This window comes from Argentina silus (genome assembly GCF_951799395.1).
Source record: "Argentina silus genome assembly, chromosome: 15".
NCBI lineage: Eukaryota > Metazoa > Chordata > Actinopteri > Argentiniformes > Argentinidae > Argentina > Argentina silus.
In genome coordinates this window covers 5,900,773-5,920,952 of record NC_139669.1, presented here as the reverse complement: position 1 = coordinate 5,920,952, position 20,180 = coordinate 5,900,773, and the positions used below count along the sequence as shown (strand labels likewise).

General features: G+C 42.7%; 2 protein-coding genes across 2 annotated transcripts; one reads left to right on the top strand and one right to left on the bottom strand.

Moving 5' to 3' along the window:
• The first annotated feature begins 250 nt into the window (after positions 1 to 250).
• Positions 251 to 16,965, top strand: LOC310815882 (uncharacterized protein). The gene is made up of 22 exons (XM_083685832.1): positions 251 to 285; positions 956 to 1,063; positions 1,375 to 2,076; positions 3,140 to 3,841; positions 4,024 to 4,713; positions 5,106 to 5,807; positions 6,190 to 6,897; positions 7,315 to 8,019; positions 8,659 to 9,357; positions 9,801 to 10,505; positions 11,018 to 11,653; positions 11,779 to 11,856; positions 12,222 to 12,299; positions 12,528 to 12,614; positions 13,267 to 13,344; positions 13,806 to 13,892; positions 14,414 to 14,491; positions 14,914 to 15,000; positions 15,521 to 15,598; positions 15,839 to 15,925; positions 16,156 to 16,233; positions 16,679 to 16,965. Exons 2-22 carry the CDS (start codon positions 1,048 to 1,050, stop codon positions 16,816 to 16,818), a joined length of 7,221 nt encoding a protein of 2,406 aa, XP_083541958.1. The 5' UTR covers positions 251 to 285; positions 956 to 1,047; the 3' UTR covers positions 16,819 to 16,965.
• A 133-nt stretch (positions 16,966 to 17,098) lies between these two features.
• On the bottom strand, positions 17,099 to 19,052 carry LOC310815883 (vacuolar ATPase assembly integral membrane protein vma21-like). Its single transcript, XM_083685833.1, has 3 exons — positions 18,888 to 19,052; positions 18,556 to 18,665; positions 17,099 to 18,386 (listed from the first exon to the last, which is right to left on the bottom strand). The coding sequence occupies exons 1-3, from the start codon at positions 18,947 to 18,949 to the stop codon at positions 18,241 to 18,243; spliced, it is 318 nt and encodes a 105-aa protein (XP_083541959.1). The 5' UTR covers positions 18,950 to 19,052; the 3' UTR covers positions 17,099 to 18,240.
• Positions 19,053 to 20,180: the final 1,128 nt, after the last annotated feature.

Genomic DNA, 20,180 nt, shown 5'->3' with positions numbered 1-20,180 from the left:
TTCGTACATCAAATACAATTCAGTGTGCTTGACACAAATAATAATAATAATAAAAAACTAACAGCATTTCAGGTTTAGGCGGTTGCTCTACTACAGTGTATCATATAGGATGAATAACAACATACTACTAGTTTAACACAACCTTACATTGAGAGACTGACATCTTCCCCCAAAGAAGCTGAACTCCCGACTTGACAGTTACATTATTTTTTCACTTTCACTTTCATCTTCACTACCAATTCACTTTTCAAGTGCCCATTTTCTCATCTTGCATGCGAAAGAAAGGTAAGCATTGTTTCTGTGAATTGTTTTGATAAAAGTTGATCGGAATCGAGAATCAGAAGTTGTTGATGCCTGTTAATAAGCTAACATTAAATGCTTTACAGACCTAGGCCTGTCGATTTTTTAAAACCACTAGTCTAGAATAATACAATTTGAGTTAACTTTGAGCAGGAGTCGTGCTGCTGGGGCCTATTTCCTTCCATGTTCTGTTAACAACAACACATCTACCAGTTTCGTAGCTCATTGTTGTACTGAAACTTCAAGCTCATTATAGATGTGATTTGATAGTGTATCTTCGCTTTGTATGCTATATTGCACACCGTTATGGCATATCGAGTACAACCTCGCCACCACGTCGATTCCAAAGTCCACAGCGGGTTCCAGCAGAGGAAGACATTTCTCCCATATGCAGATTCCAATACCAAGCAACATTGCCTGGTGGTTGTGACGCCACTCACGTAGCCTACTGGTTATGTTCTACTGCATAATGTTCTGATAGTCATATAATATTGTATGGGTTTTACTCCTGTACTTGTGTTAGTGGAACTCCACCTCTGATCGCAGGAGTCCTACACTCCATGCTACATTTCACACTGCTGGTCATTCATCCATTAAGTACATCTCATACAGTGTTCTTGAAAAACTAAATGATTTTCTTTCTAATCTACTGCAGGAGTGATTGGATGTTTCAGGCTGCAGAGAGAGAGAGAGAGAGAGAGAGAGAGAGACTGAGCGAGAGAGAGACTGGGCTGTGGAGAGGCTATTATGGCCACCTATTCAGGTAAACACTATGCTTTGTAAACACCATAATCTTTGCCAAAGATACATTTGGCATTTAAGTGGCATTCATAATTCAGAAATTCTGAGAGATATTATCTGACAAAATACTGTTGTGATTTCAATGATCGGTTTCACAAATACAATTCAGTGTAAAGGCTAATGATACCCAAGTACATGTGAAATAACAACTTTATTGAAATAAATGATCGTGAATGATATATAATAATAACAATCAAACCCAAACTATATTCGTTAAGTACTGAATCATTGTGTTGAGATTGAGTTGATTAGGTGGTGTTTATTTCATACCAGGTGACTCCTGCGGTCTCTCAGAGCTGAGGATTGTGCTGCTAGGAGGGAATGCAGCAGGGAAAAGTTCAGCAGGAAACACCATCCTGGGAAGAGAGGAGTTTGACCTGGAGACAGCTGCTCAGTGTGTGAAGAGACAGGGAGAAGTGGCAGGGAGGCAGGTCACTGTGGTGGACACTCCAGGCTGGTGGGCAAATCTCTCTATAGAGAGGACTCCTGAGGTGCGTAAACAGGAGATTGTACGCAGTGTGTCTCTGTGTCCTCCAGGACCTCATTCTCTGCTCCTGGTTATACGGGCTTCTGGTTCATTCACTGAGCAACGCAGAAAATCAGTAGAGGAACACCTGGGGCTTCTCAGTGAGAGAGTCTGGAGTCACACTATAGTGCTGTTCACCCATGGGGACAGTCTGGGAGACAAGACCATTGAGCAGCACATTGAGAGTGAAGAGAAGGCCCTCCAGTGGCTTGTTGAGAAATGTGGGAACAGGTATCATGTCCTCAACAATAAGAACAGGGGTGATGGCTCTCAGGTCACAGAGCTGCTGGAGAAGATAAAGATGGTGGCAGGAAACGAAGGAGGCCATTATGAGATGAAGATAGAGATAGTAGAGGAGATGGAAGAGAGAAGGAAGGCAGAGGAAGAGAGAGCCAAACAGAGACTGATGAAGATGCAGGAACATAGAGAGAGCCTCAGATCACTAATGGGTAAGTTTGCAAGCCAAGGTTGCCAAGCCAAGCTGTTTATCTCCACCACTCCACCAGCCTCCTTATATGGCGTTCCGTCTTCAGAATCAGAATCAGAATCAGAATTCTTTTATTTGGCCAAGTATATTTGCACATACAGGAAATTGACTTGGTGAGGTTGGTGCATGGACATAAAAAACAAATAGCAAATATTGACAAGTAATTTACAAAATAGCAAAGTATTAATTAAAGACTACAAACAAACAAAAAAGTGCGCACCAACACACCGTGGCAGCCGTATGAGGCGCCATCTTGTCACACACACATAGTCATCTGCCAGTATAGCTAAACGCATCAACCAGGACACGATTGGGAATGCATACTGTGTTGTTGTGTATAAGTATGAGATTTGAGTAGGAGGCCAGTCTGTTATAGTCATATACTCTGCCAGCAGAGCAATGAAATGCGTAGTTTACACAGGGTTATACACAATATACAATAAATATACAATATACAATAAAAACTAATTAAAGTCTAAAATACACCTAACTAAATTTCACAATATAAAATACTGGTTATTAGCAATAGATTATGACATTAACATTATAAGTGTAGGTGGTAGTGGGCAGTGGAAAATACAGTATGTACAATCGTATTGAAATCATCTATCCATGGTGCAAATTATCCAATAGGTAGCAGCAGTATAAAAGTCAATAAGGCCGCGTGTTGATGAGTTGTGTGGGAGAGTCAGTGATCAACAAGATATGGTGGTGGGGGAGAAGCTGTCACAGAACCATTGGTCTTGGGTGAGGCTCTCCGGTATCGTCTGCCAGACGGGAGCAGGGTGAACAGTGGCTGGGGTTTTTGTTGGCCCCCCTCAGAAACATGTTGGTGTAGATGTCTTGGTATGGATTACGGATATGGGTATTGAATATGTAAATTACAATAAACACCACTGTATGTACAGTAGAAATGTGACTTGCATTGTAAGCTTACAAACACACACTTTCTCTCTCTCTTTCTATCTATCTCTCTCTCTCTCTCTCTTTCTCTTCTGCTTTCTCTCTCTCTCTCTCTCTGACAGATGACTCCCTCCATCTCTCAGAGCTGAGAATTGTGCTGCTGGGATGGAAAGCATCAGGGAAGAGTTCAGCAGGAAACACCATCCTGGGCAGAGAGGAGTTTGACCTGGGGAGAGCTGTTCAGTGTGTGAAGAGACAGGGAGAAGTGGCAGGGAGGCAGGTCACTGTGGTGGACACTCCAGGCTGGTGGGCAAGTCACCAAGTAGGGGCCACTTCTGAGTGGGTTAAACAGGAGATTGTATGCAGTGTGTCTCTGTGTCCTCCAGGACCTCACACTCTCCTCCTGGTCATAGATCTGGATGACTCATTTACTGAGCAACGCAGAAGATCAGTAGAGGAACACCTGGAGCTTCTCAGTGAGATAGTCTGGAGTCACACGATAGTGATCTTTACCTGTGGGGACTGTCTGGGAGACACAACCATTGAGCAGTACATTGAGAGTGAAGGGAAGGCTCTCCAGTGGCTTGTTGAGAAATGTGGGAACAGGTATCACACCCTCAACAATAAGAACAGGGGTGATGACACTCAAGTCACAGAGCTGCTGAAGAGGATAGAGGAGATGGTGGCAGGAAACAGAGGAGTCCATTATGAGATAAAGGGAGAGATACTTGAGAAGATAGAAAGATGGAAGGCAGAGGAAGAGAGAGCTAAACAGAGACTGATGAAAGTGCAGGAACAGAGAGAGACCCTCAGATCACTAATGGGTGAGTTTGATTCAGTCTGATATTGAAGTTACATGGAAGCCCTATTGGTTACATGGAGTGCCTCGAGGTTACATGGAAGCCCTACATCTGGTTACATAGTGTCCTTTACAGATCTCTCTCTCTCTCTTTCTCTTTCTCTCTCTCTCTCTCTCTCTCTTTCTCTCTCTCTCTCTCTCTGACAGGTCACTCCCTCCATCTCTCAGAGCTGAGGATTGTGCTGCTGGGGTGGAGAGCAGCAGGGAAGAGTTCAGCAGGAAACACCATCCTGGGCAGAGAGGAGTTTGACCTTGAGAGAGCTGTTCAGTGTGTGAAGAGACAGGGAGAAGTAGCAAGGAGGCAGGTCACTGTGGTGGACACTCCAGGCTGGTGGACAAATTATCCTCCTGAGCTTGTTAAACAGGAGATTGTACGCAGTGCGTCTCTGTGTCCTCCAGGACCTCACACACTCCTCTTGGTCATACGGGTGACTTCTTCACTCACTGAGAAATTCAGAAGAGCTATAGAGGAACACCTGAAGCTTCTCAGTGAGATAGTCTGGAGTCACACTATAGTGTTGTTCACCCATGGGGACGGTCTGGGAAACATGACCATTGAGCAGCACATTGAGAGAGAAGGGAAGGCCCTCCAGTGGCTTGTTGAGAAATGTGGGAACAGGTATCATGTCTTCGACAATAAGAACAGGGGTGATGGCACCCAGGTCACAGAGCTGCTGGAGAGGATAGAGGAGATGGTGGCAGGAAACGGAGGAGGCCATTATGAGATAAAGGGAGAGGTACTAGAGAAGATAGAAAGATGGAAGGCAGAGGAAGAGAGAGCCAAACTGAGACTGATAAAGGTGCAAGAAGAGCGAGAGACCCTCAGATCACTAATGGGTGAGTTTGATTCAGTCTATGCTTTAGGTCCTGTGATAATTCTACTGTGTTGCATGCAGTATATGCCAGCAACTGTGGCACAACTGTAATTGTGTTCATGACACACAGAGAAAACTGTTTTCTATATAAACAACCCTGACATTGTAAGACAATTAACCTTTATGTGTGTCCAGTTTGGCAATAAACAAGATCTATGACACAAGGGACAAAACACATTTCTATTGAAACAGAAACATTATTTGTAATTGACATCATGACAGCATATGTTTATTACAATAAACACCACTGTATGTAGAGTAGAAATGTAACTTGCTTTGTGATCTAGGGGAAAGAAACAAGTGTATTCTCTTACAAACATGCACACAATCTCTCTCTTTCTCTCTCTCTGACAGGTGACTCCCTCCATCTCTCAGAGCTGAGGATTGTGCTGCTGGGGAGCAGAGGAGCTGGAATGAATTTAGTAGGAAACACCATTCTGGGCAGAGAGGAGTTTGACCTGGGGAGAACAGCTCAGTGTGGGAAGGGACAGGGAGAAGTAGCAAGGAGGCAGGTCACTGTGGTTGACACTCCAGGCTGGAGGAAGAATGCCCCTCTAGAGAACACTCCTAAACTTGTTCAACAGGAGATTGTACGCAGTGTGTCTCTGTGTCCTCCAGGACCCCACACTCTTCTCCTGGTCATACAGGCGGATCTTCCATGTTTTGAGGAACACAGAATAGCAGTGGAGGAACACTTGGAGCTTCTCGGTGAGATAGTCTGGAGTCACACCATAGTGCTGTTCACCAATGGGGACGGTCTGGGAGACACCACCATTGAGCAGCACATTGAGAGAGAAGGGAAGGCCCTCCAGTGGCTTGTTGAGAAATGTGGGAACAGGTATCATGTCTTCAACAATAAGAACAGGGGTGATGGCACCCAGGTCACAGAGCTGCTGGAGAGGATAGAGGAGATGGTGGCAGGAAATAGAGGAGGCCATTATGAGATAAAGGGAGAGATACTAGAGAAGATAAAAAGATGGAAGGAAGAGGAAGAGAGAGCTAAACAAAGACTGATGAGGGTGCAAGAAGAGCGAGAGAGCCTCAGATCACTAATGGGTGAGTTTGATTCAGTTTCTGCTTTTGAGTTAATTTGGCAAGTAACTGTAAATACAATAAATAGATGTTGCCCTATTTATCAGTGGAGATCATTTCAGGTCATTATTTAGATACTTAATGCCTAATCAGCATTTAGAGCATCTTTTGGCCATTGTTTTCCTATGGAAACTCTGCTAAAAAGGGATTCTGTCGAAAAATAAAATAATTGGCAGCCATATTGGTTATCTGTGAATTTTGCCCCCCCACAAATCGGCATTGGTATTGGACCGGAAAATCCAGTATCGGTCTGGCTCTAAAAATAAACAAATGTATTTACTTACAAACTCTCTCTCTCTCTCTCTCTCTCTCTCTCTGTCTCTCTCTCTCTTTCTGTCTCTGACAGGTGACTCCCTTCATCTCTCAGAGCTTAGGATTGTGCTGCTGGGGTCCTGGACTTGTTCACATGGGAAGAATTCAATAGGAAACACCATCCTGGGAAGAAAGGAGTTTGACCTGGGGAGAACTGCTCAGTGTGGGAAGGGACAGGGAGAAGTAGCAGGGAGGCAGGTCATTGTGGTCGAAACTCCAGGCTGGTTGGCAAGAGACTCTGTAGAGAACACTCCTGAGCTCATTAAACAGGAGATAGTACGCAGTGTGTCTCTGTGTTCTCCAGGACCCCACACTTTCCTCCTGGTCATATGGGGGGATGGTTCATTTACTGAGGAAAACAGAAGAACAGTAGAGGGACACCTGGAGCTTCTCAGTGAGATAGTCTGGAGTCACACTATAGTGTTGTTCACCCATGGGGACTGTCTGGGAAACACCACCATTGAGCAGCACATTGAGAGAGAAGGGAAGGCCCTCCAGTGGCTTGTTGAGAAATGTGGGAACAGGTATCATGTCCTCAACAATAAGAACAGGGGTGATGGCACCCAGGTCACAGAGCTGGTGGGGAAGATAGAGGAGATGGTGGCAGGAAACAGAGGAGGCCATTATGAGATAAAGGGAGAGGTACTAGAGAAGATAGAAAGATGGAAGGCAGAGGAAGAGAGAGCCAAACTGAGACTGATAAAGGTGCAAGAAGAGCGAGAGAGCCTCAGATCACTAATGGGTGAGTTTATATCATTCTCTGATTCAGTTCTTGGGATTCTACTGTGTGGCATGCAGCAGTAGACGCCAGGTCATGAAACAGTATAGTTTTACTGACATTCTGTTCATGGATATGTGGAATGTCAATAAAATGTCTAGAAACAAACATGCCTCTTCATTGAGAATTTACCTTGAATATGAGTCCTGTCCTGTCAGGCACAAGCAAGATTTTGAAAAGGAAGTACAACACACAACCATTACGTAGCCAGAAAAATGTCTATAAGTGATAACATGGAACAGTTGCTTTCTATGAATACAATGGACACTTCTGTATAGAGAGACTAGAAATGTGACTTTCATTTTTGAACAGGGGAGAATAAAAGTGTTTTTTCTCTCTCAATGTCTCTCTCGCTCTCTCTCTCTTTTCTCTTTCTGACAGGTGACTCCCTCCATCTCTCAGAGCTGAGGATTGTGCTACTGGGGTGGAGAGCAGCAGGGAAGAGTTCAGCAGGAAACACCTTACTGGGCAGAGATGAGTTTGACCTGGAGACAGCTGCTCAGTGTGTGAAGAGACAGGGAGAAGTAGCAGGGAGGCAGGTCACTGTGGTCGACACTCCAGGCTGGTGGAAAAATTATAGTTCAACGAACACTCCTGAGCTGGTTAAAGAGGAGATTGTACGCAGTGTGTCTCTGTGTCCTCCTGGACCCCACACTCTCCTCCTGGTCATACGGGTGGGTGTTTCATTTACTGAGGAACACAGAAGATCAGTAGATGAACATCTGGAGCTTCTCAGTGAGATAGTCTGGAGTCACACGATAGTGCTGTTCACCTGTGAGGACTGTCTGGGAGACACAACCATTGAGCAGCACATTGAGAGTGAAGGGAAGGCACTTCAGTGGCTTGTTGAGAAATGTGGGAACAGGTATCACACCCTCAACAATAAGAACAGGGGTGATGACACTCAGGTCACAGAGCTGCTGGAGAAGATAGAGGAGATGGTGGCAGGAAACAGAGGAGGCCATTATGAGATGAAGAGAGAGATACTAGAGAAGATGGAACTGTCAAGTAGAACCAAGGAAGCTAATGCGAAACAGAGGCAGGTGAAGGTGATGGAACAGAGAGATATCCACAGACCATTCATCGGTGAGGTCATTTCTGTTCATGATTGAAGTATCAAACTGTTTGTCAGACCTCTGTTACAGAATGATGGGCTGGACATGGGTGATATGTTTGATATGTAGCTACTTATCAGTAATGACTTGGGTAGGGGACAGCTATGCCTGCACAAGGACGTATTTTAGGTTTACTTGATTTAGCTTGGATATTACATACATATTACATATATTGTAACATGTTTTTGAGACTAGTTTATTATTTCCATTGTACTGGGCAAAACTGACTTTCATTTTGAATACTTTGTATGGCGCTTCAATCACAAGTTTGGAATGCAACAGATCCTAATTCCATCATAATAGCATAACACCTTCTAAATGTTATCTTAAACAAGCTTAAATGATCATCACTTAGTGACTAATGTGACATAAATCGCATTGCAAATACTGTTAATTCAGTCTTTTTTTTTTCAATTTCACTGTGTTGAAATGCAGGCAGAATTTGTTTTACAGTGACAGTGCATTTATTGTATTATGTTCAACACCCAGTGTTGAAATATCACCCAAAAGGTCATGTCCAGCATGTAATCATGTTATCAAATCACACAATCATGTGTTACAGAGGAGGTTCAATGGGGATTAACTGAACTGGATTCTCTCTCTCTGACAGGTGAATCCCTCGACCTCTCAGAGCTTAGGATTGTGTTGCTGGGTTGGAGACATTCTGGAAAGAGTTCAGCAGGAAACACCATCCTGGGTAGAGGAAAGTTTGACCTGGGGAGAACTGCTCAGTCTGTGAAGAGACAGGGAGAAGTAGCAGGGAAGCAGGTCACTGTGGTCGACACTCCAGACTGGTGGACAGGTGCCCCTGTACACAAGATTCCTGACCTTTTTAAACAGGAGATTGTGCGCACTGTGTGTCTGTGTCCCCCAGGACCTCACACTCTGCTCCTCGTAATCCAGATGAATAGTTCGTTAACTGAGGCACACAGAAGATCAGTAGAGGAAAACCTGGAGCTCCTCGGTGAGGTAGCCTGGAGTCACACTATAGTGCTGTTCACCCATACGGACAGTCTGAGAGACACAACCATTGAGCAGTACATTGAGAGTGAAGGGAAGACCCTCCAGTGGCTTGTTGAGAAATGTGGAAACAGGTATCACACCCTCAACAATAAGAACAGGGGTGATGGCACTCAGGTCATAGAGCTGCTGGAGAAGATAGAGATGGTGGCAAGAAACAGAGGAGGCCATTATGATATAAAGAGGGAGATACTGGAGAGCATAGAAAGATGGACGGCAATCGAAGAGAGAGCCAAACAGAGACTGATGAAGTTGCAGGAACAGAGAGAGAGCCTCAAATCACTAATGGGTGAGTTTATATCATTCTCTGATTCTGTTTTTATTCTACTGTGTGACATGCAGCAGTAGATGCCAGCTATAGTGACATAACAGTCATAACAGAGTATAGTTTAACCGACATTCTGTTCATGAGTATGTGAGGGGTCAAAAAAATATCTAGAAACAAACATGCCTTTTCAGGAGAATTTACCTTGGATATGTGAGTCCTGTCAGGCACAAGCAAGATTTTGAAAAGGCAATACAACACGCAATGCAACAATACAAAACTTAAAAAAACACAGATAGATTTCTTCAACAGATAACATATTAGTTTACTATAACTACAATGTACACTTTATTTATACAGAGACTAGAAATTTGACTTTAATTTTGAGCAAGGTAGAATAAAACTATTCTCTCTCCCTCTCTCCCTCTGTTTCTCTTTCTTTCTCTCTCTCTCTCTCTCTCTGACAGGTGACTCCCTCCATCACTCAGAGCTGAGGATTGTGCTGCTGGGGTACAGAGTAGCAGGGAAGAGTTCAGCAGGAAACACCATCCTGGGCAGAGGAAAGTTTGACCTGGGGAGAACTGCTCAGTGTGTGAAGAGACAGGGAGAAGTAGCAAGGAGGCAGGTCACTGTGGTCGACACTCCAGGCTGGTGGTTAGATGTCTCTTTAGAGAACACCCATGGGCTGGTTAAACAGGAGATTGTACGCAGTGTGTCTCTGTGTCCTCCAGAACCCCACACTCTCCTCCTGGTCATACGGGTGACTGATTCCTTTAATGAGCAACGCAGAAGATCAGTAGAGGAACACGTGAACCTTCTCAGTCAGATAGTCTGGAATCACACTATAGTGCTGTTCACCTGGGGGGAATGTCTGGGAGACAAGACCATTGAGCAGCACATTGAAAGTGAGGGGAAGGCCCTCCAGTGGCTTGTTGAGAAATGTGGCAACAGGTATCATGTCCTCAGCAATGACAACAGTGGTGGCGGCACCCAGGTCACAGAGCTGCTGGAGAAGATAGAGGAGATGGTGGCAGGAAACAGAGGAGGCCATTATGAGATGAAGAGAGAGATACGAGAGAAGATAGAACTGTCAAGTAGAAGAAAGGAAGCAAAAGCAAAACAGAGACAGGTGAAGGTGACGGAACAGAGAGAAATCCACAAAACATTCATCGGTAAGGTCATTTCTGTTCATGATTGAAGGATCAAACTGTTTGTCACACCTCTGTTACAGAATGATAGGCTGGACATGGGTGATATGTTAGATATGTAGCTACTTATCAGTATTAACTTGGCGAGAGGACAGTCAGCCTACGCAAGGCATGGATGATTTCAGTGGCAGACCTTGGTCAAATACATATATGAAATACTTTAAAGTAATATAAATAAGTAATATAAAAGTAAAGTAATTCAAGGTATAGTTCAAAATCACATATTTGGTTCCTTATCTTGAAAGGAGTCTATGGACAAGGACGTACTTTAATCCACTTTGGTTCTGTTTATCTGGGCACCGTCATTAACTGCTAACTGTTAGCATTTTCAACCAAAAAACGATGGAAGTCAATGGACCCTGATTGGAATTATTATGTACAGCATGTAATGATATTATGTTACCAAATCACACAATCATGTGTCATGGAGGATGTTCAATGAGGATTGACTGAACTGCATTTTCTCTCTCTGACAGGTGAATCCCTTGATCTCTCAGAGCTGAGGATTGTGTTGCTGGGTTGGAACCATGCTGGGAAGAGTACAGCAGGAAACACCATCCTGGGCAGAGGAAAGTTTGACCTGGGGAGTACTGCTACTCAGTGTGTGAAGAGACAGGGAGAAGTAGCAGGGAGGAAGGTCACTGTGGTCTATACTCCAGGCTGGTCTTGGAAGGCCACTGAAGAGAAGACACCTGAGCTGGTTAAAGATGAGATTGTACGCAGTGTGTCTCTGTGTCCTCCAGGACCCCACACTCTCCTCCTGGTCATACGGTTGGGTGTTTCATTTACTGAGGAACACAGAAGATTAGTAGAGGAACACCTGGCGCTTCTCAGTGAGATAGTCTGGAGTCACACTATAGTGCTGTTCACCTATGGGGACTATCTGGGAGACACAACCATTGAGCAGTACATTGAGAGTGAAGGGAAGACCCTCCAGTGGCTTGTTGAGAAATGCAGCTACAGGTATCATGTCTTCAACCATGAGAACAGAGTTGATGGCACTCAGGTCACAGAGCTGCTGGAGAAGATAGAGGAGATGGTGGCAGGAAACAGTGGAGATTACTTCAAGAAACCATCACTGCCAATACGGGGAGCTAGGAGCATTACAAGCAGTGAGTATGGTACTCTGTAGAAGAGGATAACATCAGTCTGGCAAAACATTGATAATTCATAGTTTGTGGGAAATGTAAAGTTACCCAGTCAGTTGTTGTTTTTATGTTTTTGTTGTGTTCTTCAGTGACTGGAGACAGCAAACCAGAGACTGGGTTTTACTCTGACCTGATATCTGAGGCTGGATCACTGCTGTGGTCTGATGGTAAGAGGACAGAATAGTGCAATGCCTTACATTTGATTTCACCTTTACAATATAAAGAAGTTTACTTTATACCAATAAACCTATATCAGGTAATATGATGAGAATAAATTCAAAAGTTCCGTTAAAAACGTGTTTCATATCAGGGGTTCGGAAGACAACTACAGTAACAGTACAAGTAATCTAAAGGTCCTTAGAGTCACAAAATAAAACATAGCATATGCCTCATGACTGACTGTTTAAATCTATAGATACTTGCCCTTTGTTATGAAGTGTCAAAAGGAACTCACAACAAAGAGCACCAACATTACAAATGGGCTTGCTACTGTATTTTAGTGGAGTAATGTCCTAACGTGATTTTCTCTAAGGGACTGGGTTGGAGGAGATGTGGAAGAAACCGTCACTGCCAATAAGAGGAGCTAGGAGTATACTTCCTCCACCAAGCAGTGAGTATAGTACTTTGACTAACTTAGCAGAACAAGAATGGTGGTACTGTGTGCCTATTGCTCACAGGACAAGAACATCTGATGTTGATTTTAAGAATAAGTTTGTTTCTAAAGATTGATTGACTTAATGTCATGATACTCTATCTTGGCAGTTGCCAATCATTATATATCAGGAGAGCAAAGGTCCCAGAGGATCTGAGCTGTTGTTGTTGTTGTTGTGTTCTACAGTGAGTGGAGACAGCAGACCAGAGACTGGATATGATGGACAGATGTCTGAGGTTGGACCAGTGGCTGAATCACTGCTGAAACCTGATGGTAAGATGACAGAGTTACTGTTGATTATACTGATGTACCTCCTCAAAATAGGTTGTGGACGTCAATAAAAGTTTGATGATGACTTGAATCCAAATGTTTAGTTCAGATAGTGATACATATTAGGAGGTATGGATGTGAAACAAATACTGCAAACACTTTATCTGAAGAGAAGCAAATCCGTGCGATCCTAGTCCCGTCCAGCCAGACAGGCATTAACAAGACTTCATGTCCGGTTCATCAGACTACAGCAGTCCAGACTCAGCAACACACTGTAGGTGCCGGAAGGGGAGGTCCACAGTGTCCGCGAACCCCCCACTTTTAATCTCACCCTCCATAGAGCATATGGAAACAATATATCTAATGATATCAAATACATATCCTGGCCCCCCTCACTTCAAAACTGATTCTGCCGCCCCTACCCAGCGACAATAACTGATAAAGTTCACCCAAATGACAAACCATCTTACTTTAATGGACAACTAGCAAGTCATCCACAGATCCTGAGAGCCAGTGACCAAAACATATATACTGTAGCTACTGCCTCACTGACTGACTGTTTTGCCCATTCCTACGAAGTGTCAAAAGAACTCACAGCAAAAGGACGTGCCACTGTATTTTCGTGGAATAATGTCCTAACGTGATTTTCTCTAAGGGACTGGGTTGGAGGAGATGTGGAAGAAACCGTCACTGCCAATAAGAGGAGCTAGGAGTATACTTCCTCCACCAAGCAGTGAGTATGGTACTCTGACTAACTTAGTAGAACGGGAATGGTGGTACTGTGTGCCTATTGCTCACAGGTCAAGAATATCTGATGTTGATTTTGTCATCTAACCTTCATCATTAGAACCAGTGAGTGCCTTGGTATTCTGACCACAGGCTTAAAACAGCAGACATGGAGATGAACTGATTTATTAAAGAAAATAACACATTTGATCTGTCTCTGTTCTTAAACTAATAGCAAGATTGCAGTCCTGCTAAAATAACACATCTAAGGGAAAGTACATCCAACCTCATAAAAATCTGCTGTCCACTTTGTTTCCAAAGATTGATTGACTTAATGTCATGATACTCTATCTTGGCAATTGCCAATCATTATATATCAGGAGAGCAAAGTTCCCAGAGGATCTGAGCTGCTGTTGTTGTTGTTGTTGTTGTTGTTGTTGTTGTTGTTGTTGTTGTTGTGTTCTACAGTGAGTGGAGACAGTAGACCAGAGACTGGATATGATGGACAGATGTCTGAGGATGGATCAGTGGCTGAATCACTGCTGAAACCTGATGGTAAGATGACAGAGTGACTGTTGATTATACTGATGCACCTACTCAAAAAGTGATTGTAGATAGTGCCCACTCATGGTAGTGTGGAAGCCTTTGTGGAGACCCCCTAAATGTGTCATTTAGGTATACTGTAGGATAAACTCTTGTTGGGTGGTTATTGTTTTGTAGCTATACTGACAGTGCCCTCCATAAGTATTGGAAAGAAGAAGAATTTTGTATTTGTTTGGCTCTATACTAAATAGCAATTGTTTGATTTCAAATCCAAACTGTTGAAGTACAGAACTCTTTCCAATACTTATGGATCGCACTGGATAATATCAGAGTTATTCAAATCTATAAAGTCAAGGACCTTACGTCAATAAAAAAACATAGCGTATGCTTCACTGACTGACTGTTTAAATCTATAGATACTTGCCCTTTGTTATGAAGTGTCAAAAGGAACTCACAGCAAAGAGCACCAACATTACAAATGGGCATGCCACTGTATTTTAGTGGAGTAATGTCCTAACATGATTTTCTCAAAGGGACTGGGTTGGAGGAGATGTGGAAGAAACCGTCACTGCCAATAAGAGGAGCTAGGAGTATACTTCCTCCACCAAGCAGTGAGTATGGTACTCTGACTAACTTAGCAGAACAAGAATGGTGGTACTGTGTGCCTATTGCTCACAGGACAAGAATATCTGATGTTGATTTTGTCATCTACCCTTCATCATTAGAACCAGTGAGTGCCTTGGTATTCTGACCACAGGCTTAAAACAGCAGACATGGAGATGAACTGATTTATTAAAGAAAATAACACATTTGATCTGTCTCTGTTCTTAAACTAATAGCAAGATTGCAGTCCTGCTAAAATAACACATCTAAGGGAAAGTACATCCAACCTCATAAAGATCTGCTGTCCACTTTGTTTCTAAAGATTGATTGACTTAATGTCATGATACTCTATCTTGGCAGTTGCCAATCATTATATATCAGGAGAGCAAAGTTCCCAGAGGATCTGAGCTGTTGTTGTTGTGTTCTACAGTGAGTGGAGACAGCAGACCAGAGACTGGATATGATGGACAGATGTCTGAGGATGGATCAGTGGCTGAATCACTGCTGAAACCTGATGGTAAGATGACAGAGTGACTGTTGATTATACTGATGCACCTCCTCAAAAAGTGATTGTAGATAGTGCCCACTCATGGTAGTGTGGAAGCCTTTGTGGAGACCCCCTAAATGTGTCATTTAGGTATACTGTAGGATAAACTCTTGTTGGGTGGTTATTATTTTGTAGCTATACTGACAGTGCCCTCCATAAGTATTGGAAAGAAGAAGAATTTTGTATTTGTTTGGCTCTATACTAAATAGCAATTGTTTGATTTCAAATCCAAACTGTTGAAGTACAGAACTCTTTCCAATACTTATGGAGGGCACTGGATAATATCAGAGTTATTCAAATCTATAAAGTCAAGGACCTTACGTCAATAAAAAAACATAGCGAATGCTTCACTGACTGACTGTTAAAATCTATAGATACTTGCCCTTTGTTATGAAGTGTCAAAAGGAACTCACAGCATGAGCACCAACATTACAAATGGGCGTGCTATTGTATTTTAGTGGAGTAATGTCCTAACGTGATTTTCTCTAAGGGACTGGGTTGGAGGAGATGTGGAAGAAACCGTCACTGCCAATAAGAGGAGCTAGGAGTATACTTCCTCCACCAAGCAGTGAGTATGGTACTCTGACTAACTTAGCAGAACGAGAATGGTGGTACTGTGTGCCTATTGCTCACAGGATAAGAAAATATGATGTTGATTTTAAGAATAAGTTTGTTTCTAAAGATTGATTGAATTTATGTCATGATACTCTATCTTGGCAGTTGCCAATCATTATATATCAGGAGAGCAAAGTTCCCAGAGGATCTGAGCTGTTGTTGTTGTTGTTGTTGTTGTTGTTGTGTTCTACAGTGAGTGGAGACAGCAGACCAGAGACTGGATATGATGAACAGATGTCTGAGGTTGGATCAGTGGCTGAATCACTGCTGAAACCTGATGGTGAGATGACAGAGTGACTGTTGATTATGCTGAAGTACCTCTTACTTTAATGGACAACTAGCAAGTCATCCACAGATCCTGAGAGCTAGTGACCAAAACATATATACTGTAGCTACTGCCTCACTGACTGACTGTTTTGCCCATTCCTACGAAGTGTCAAAAGAACTCACAGCAAAAGGGCGTGTCACTGTATTTTAGTGGAGTAATGTCCTAACGTGATTTTCTCTAAGGGACTGGGTTGGAGGAGATGTGGAAGAAACCGTCACTGCCAATAAGAGGAGCTAGGAGTATACTTCCTCCACCAAGCAGTGAGTATGGTACTCTGACTAACTTAGCAGAACAAGAATGGTGGTACTGTGTGCCTATTGCTCACAGGTCAAGAATATCTGATGTTGATTTTGTCATCTACCCTTCATCATTAGAACCAGTGAGTGCCTTGGTATTCTGACCACAGGCTTAAAACAGCAGACATGGAGATGAACTGATTTATCAGGTCATCTGATAAATCAGTTTGTCCTCTTATCATATGAATGATCTCTCCCTCTCCTGTGAATATGATGGTATATGGACCTCAAACTCAAAACAGAAGACAATGTATAAAGGACCTGATCTCTCTTCTTAAGCTATCTATTATCAGGATCCCTGTAAACAAACAGAAAAACACGAATGAAACGCCAGCCTCATGATATATGCTGTTGCTAACTAGTAAACATCTTTCCCCAGGATCTGAACTGTTGTTGTTGTGTTCTACAGTGAGTGGAGACAGCAGACCAGAGACTGGATTTGGTTCTGAGCAGATGTCTGAGGACGGATCAGTGGCTGATTCACTGCTGAAACCGGAGAGAAGGATGAGAGATTTCCACTCCGAGGACCCAAATGTTCTTCAGCAGTAGACTGGTGCTGAGGGCTGTGGTTGATACTTTTTTTTTTTTTAACAATTGAAGGACAAAGGCTTATGAATGTCAGGATCAAAGGAAGGGATTTTACAATATTTTTATTGGATGTCTGAATCAACTTTCAGTAAATTAATTTGAATTGTCTGTTTGCTAAGCAGTCTTTAAAAAATATTTTAATCAATCAACATACAGTATATTAAAGCAGTTGGTCTGCTGTTTAAACATATTTTCCATTTCAGTAATAAGCAATGTTGCTCTGATCTTAGATAACATCAAAATGATAACATCAAAATGATAAGCAAGGTTGCTGGTTCGAGCCGGATGTTAGCTGGTGACTGGAGGGTTACTGGCATCATATCCTGGTGCCTACCACTGCCGTTGTGCCCTTGAGCAAGGCACCTAACCCCTAACTGCTCCAGGGGCGCCAGAATATGACTGACCCTGTGCCCAGAGCTCTGTTCTCCCTTGGGTGTGTGCACGTGTGTTGTCTCGGAGGGGGGGGGGGTGCAGTGTGTGTGTTGTCTCAGGCGGTGCAAAAATTAAACAACGTAATAATAAACAACGTTTTTTTTTTTTTTGGGGGGGGGGGATTAGAATAGATTAGAGTAAACAGCAATGTTCTGATGTTCACTTTTAATTAATTTATTGATCTTATTTTACTGTTTGGCTTTTTGTGAAACAAAGTCAATCTTTGTTGTACCCATAAACTATTATACACAATGTATCCACAACACAATCTAAATGTTCATAGGTTATCACACACAGTAATGTAAATAAGTAATAGATTTAGTCATTTAAGAATTTCCTAATATTTACTTGAAAACAGTCATACAAAAACAACAGAACATCGCCAACATAACTTTGGCAGGAAATGCTAGAAGTAGTATACTGATTATGTTGACAAAACACTTGAAATCTGGGCCAAAAAGAAGGTCTACTGTACAGTCACACGCATTTGAAATACACAACATTCCAAAAAAAAAAGAAGGAAATACAACCCACGAGGATGGACTAATGAGATCACACAACGGTACCGTCAGTGCCGAGATGGCGTTTTTACAGCCTGTGGTCAGGCGCCACTTTATGACTGAGATACAGTACTGAAGCTACTGCACATGAGCTGTATTCAGTCAACAAAGGTATCACAGTTCATTCCAATTACACTGGGTCAGCCGAGGTTCACAATACACTGCCAGTATACTTCTCAACACAAGTAAATGTAGAGTAGCAAGCAGCATCAACCTGCCATTTGGATCCCCAGTAGGATCACCCGGGTTGGGTGTGAGACGGTCCTTTGGGTGGGGAGTGGGGTGGGCTGGGCTGGGCTGGGGTGAGGTGAGGTGAGAGCAGGGGCTCCAGCCCCTGGTCCCTACTCTCTCTGCTGGTCGTCGGAGCAGGAAGCAGGAAGCAGGACCTGCGTTAGTCATGCTTGCCCTTGCTTATGGTGGTGCCTGAGCCTTCATTCCAGGCCACGTACACAAACAGGGCGAGCACCACGTGGACGGCCAGCACCGCCACGATGGCGGCGTAAAAGTAGCTGTCAGTGTTGGACATCTTCATTGTCCCTGGAAAGAGTGAACAGATAACTCAACTAACAAATGTCTATGGAAAGCACTGGACACCCAACCAGACAATAATGCAGAATGTTCTATCATGCAATTAGCAAAGGATAGTGTGTGCCTTTGTCAACAACGGTTTCACTGTCATATTATAATAAAGAAAATAGATAATTACCTTCAAAGATGTATGCCTTTGATGCAAAGTATAGTCCTATGGGTAAGGTTACCATGAGAATAGTGAAAAAGAGCAGTGTCTTCAGGGCAGACACCATGGAGCTCTCATTTCTGACGGAGAGAAAACACACCATGTCATCATGGTTAAATAGCAAAGACAGAAGAGAATGGCATGAACCAACAGATTGAGAAAATGAAAACGTCACACACAGCCAGCTGATCTTGCATAGCTCGCTATCTAGACTAGAGTAGCTTCCACTAAAAGCAGTGGACACACAGACAGCTTCTATGACGACAGGTTATTCTATCCACAGACACATCACTTTTTCTTACCCTCTGAAATCAGGAGCTGCACCAGACGTGGTGCTAAGCGATGTTTTGACAAACCCGTCCATTATGTGACAGCGTAGCTAATCGGATATCGATTGAGAATACAGAGATAGCTTGCTGTTGTCGTTGTGGAAATGTATACACTTCCGCATTTAGTCACGGGACAAGGGTGACTCTTCTTCGTCCTTCTAATCTTGGTGAATAAGAGGGTTAATGCGCCACCTACTGAGTTGGAGTGTATAGTTATAGTGTGGAGATATCTGTAATGCACATAAATAAATAAGAAAACAAAAAATAAAAATTGCATTACTACCAAAATTCTGAATTATGTTCACTTCAGTTACCACACAGCTTTCTCAAAAAAAGATCTATGCCACATGACTGGGTTTTGACTTACAGATTTTGCTAAATGTATGTCCCTCATTAAATGCTTATCAACACAGGGAATGCAGACACCAACTTGGATTTCTCAAAACCTATGTGTTTTATCAAAAGATTAAGATCGAAAAAAAAACCGTTCTGCTCCAGTTGGTTTTGTTGTAAACACTCCTGTGCTCAGCAGGTTTCCAAACCCATTTCACTTGAAGAGGCTCTCAAGAAGGGCTTATCAAACCCCTCTGAGCTAGCTCTTTGTATGCTTGATGCTCGATCCATTGACATTTCCTATCTTTAAGAAACGCTTTAAAGGCTAATACATATTTCTTTTAAATGTAGGTCTACACGTCATAGTTCAAGTGTTTGTGATTCCGTTTAAAAAACCTAAGCCTTCCATTGTCAGACTTCATGTCTGCAGTTGAACTACTGTTGAACTACAGAAAGCCCTAAAAGATGTCATCAACTATTTACAGAGATTAGAGTATATGTGTTTCATGGCATCTCAAAACAATATCTGTTCTTGGCATTTTCCAAAAAGTAAAGGAATAGTAGAGTTTGTGATGCTTACACATATATATTTATACATAACAGTTCAGGCATTGCTGTTGTTCAAATTGAAATTGATTGGAAACATCTGTTAAAGATGAGAGAGACACACACACATCTCTGAAAACAGATGCCAGATTAAAAAGCAATCAGAACATTTGGAAATAAAACTGAAATTAGTTAATGATCCTGAGAAAGCAGCCAGTGAGACCATTGCTCACACATGCACTAAACACTAAGATGTTTTTGTAGAGATATACTACTAATTAAACACTATCCAGTTTGAAATAAACACACCTTTTCTTATAAGATTTACATCATGGACATTTTCAATATTCTATACATTGGATTCAAGAGAGAGTCTCTGGGTCTCCC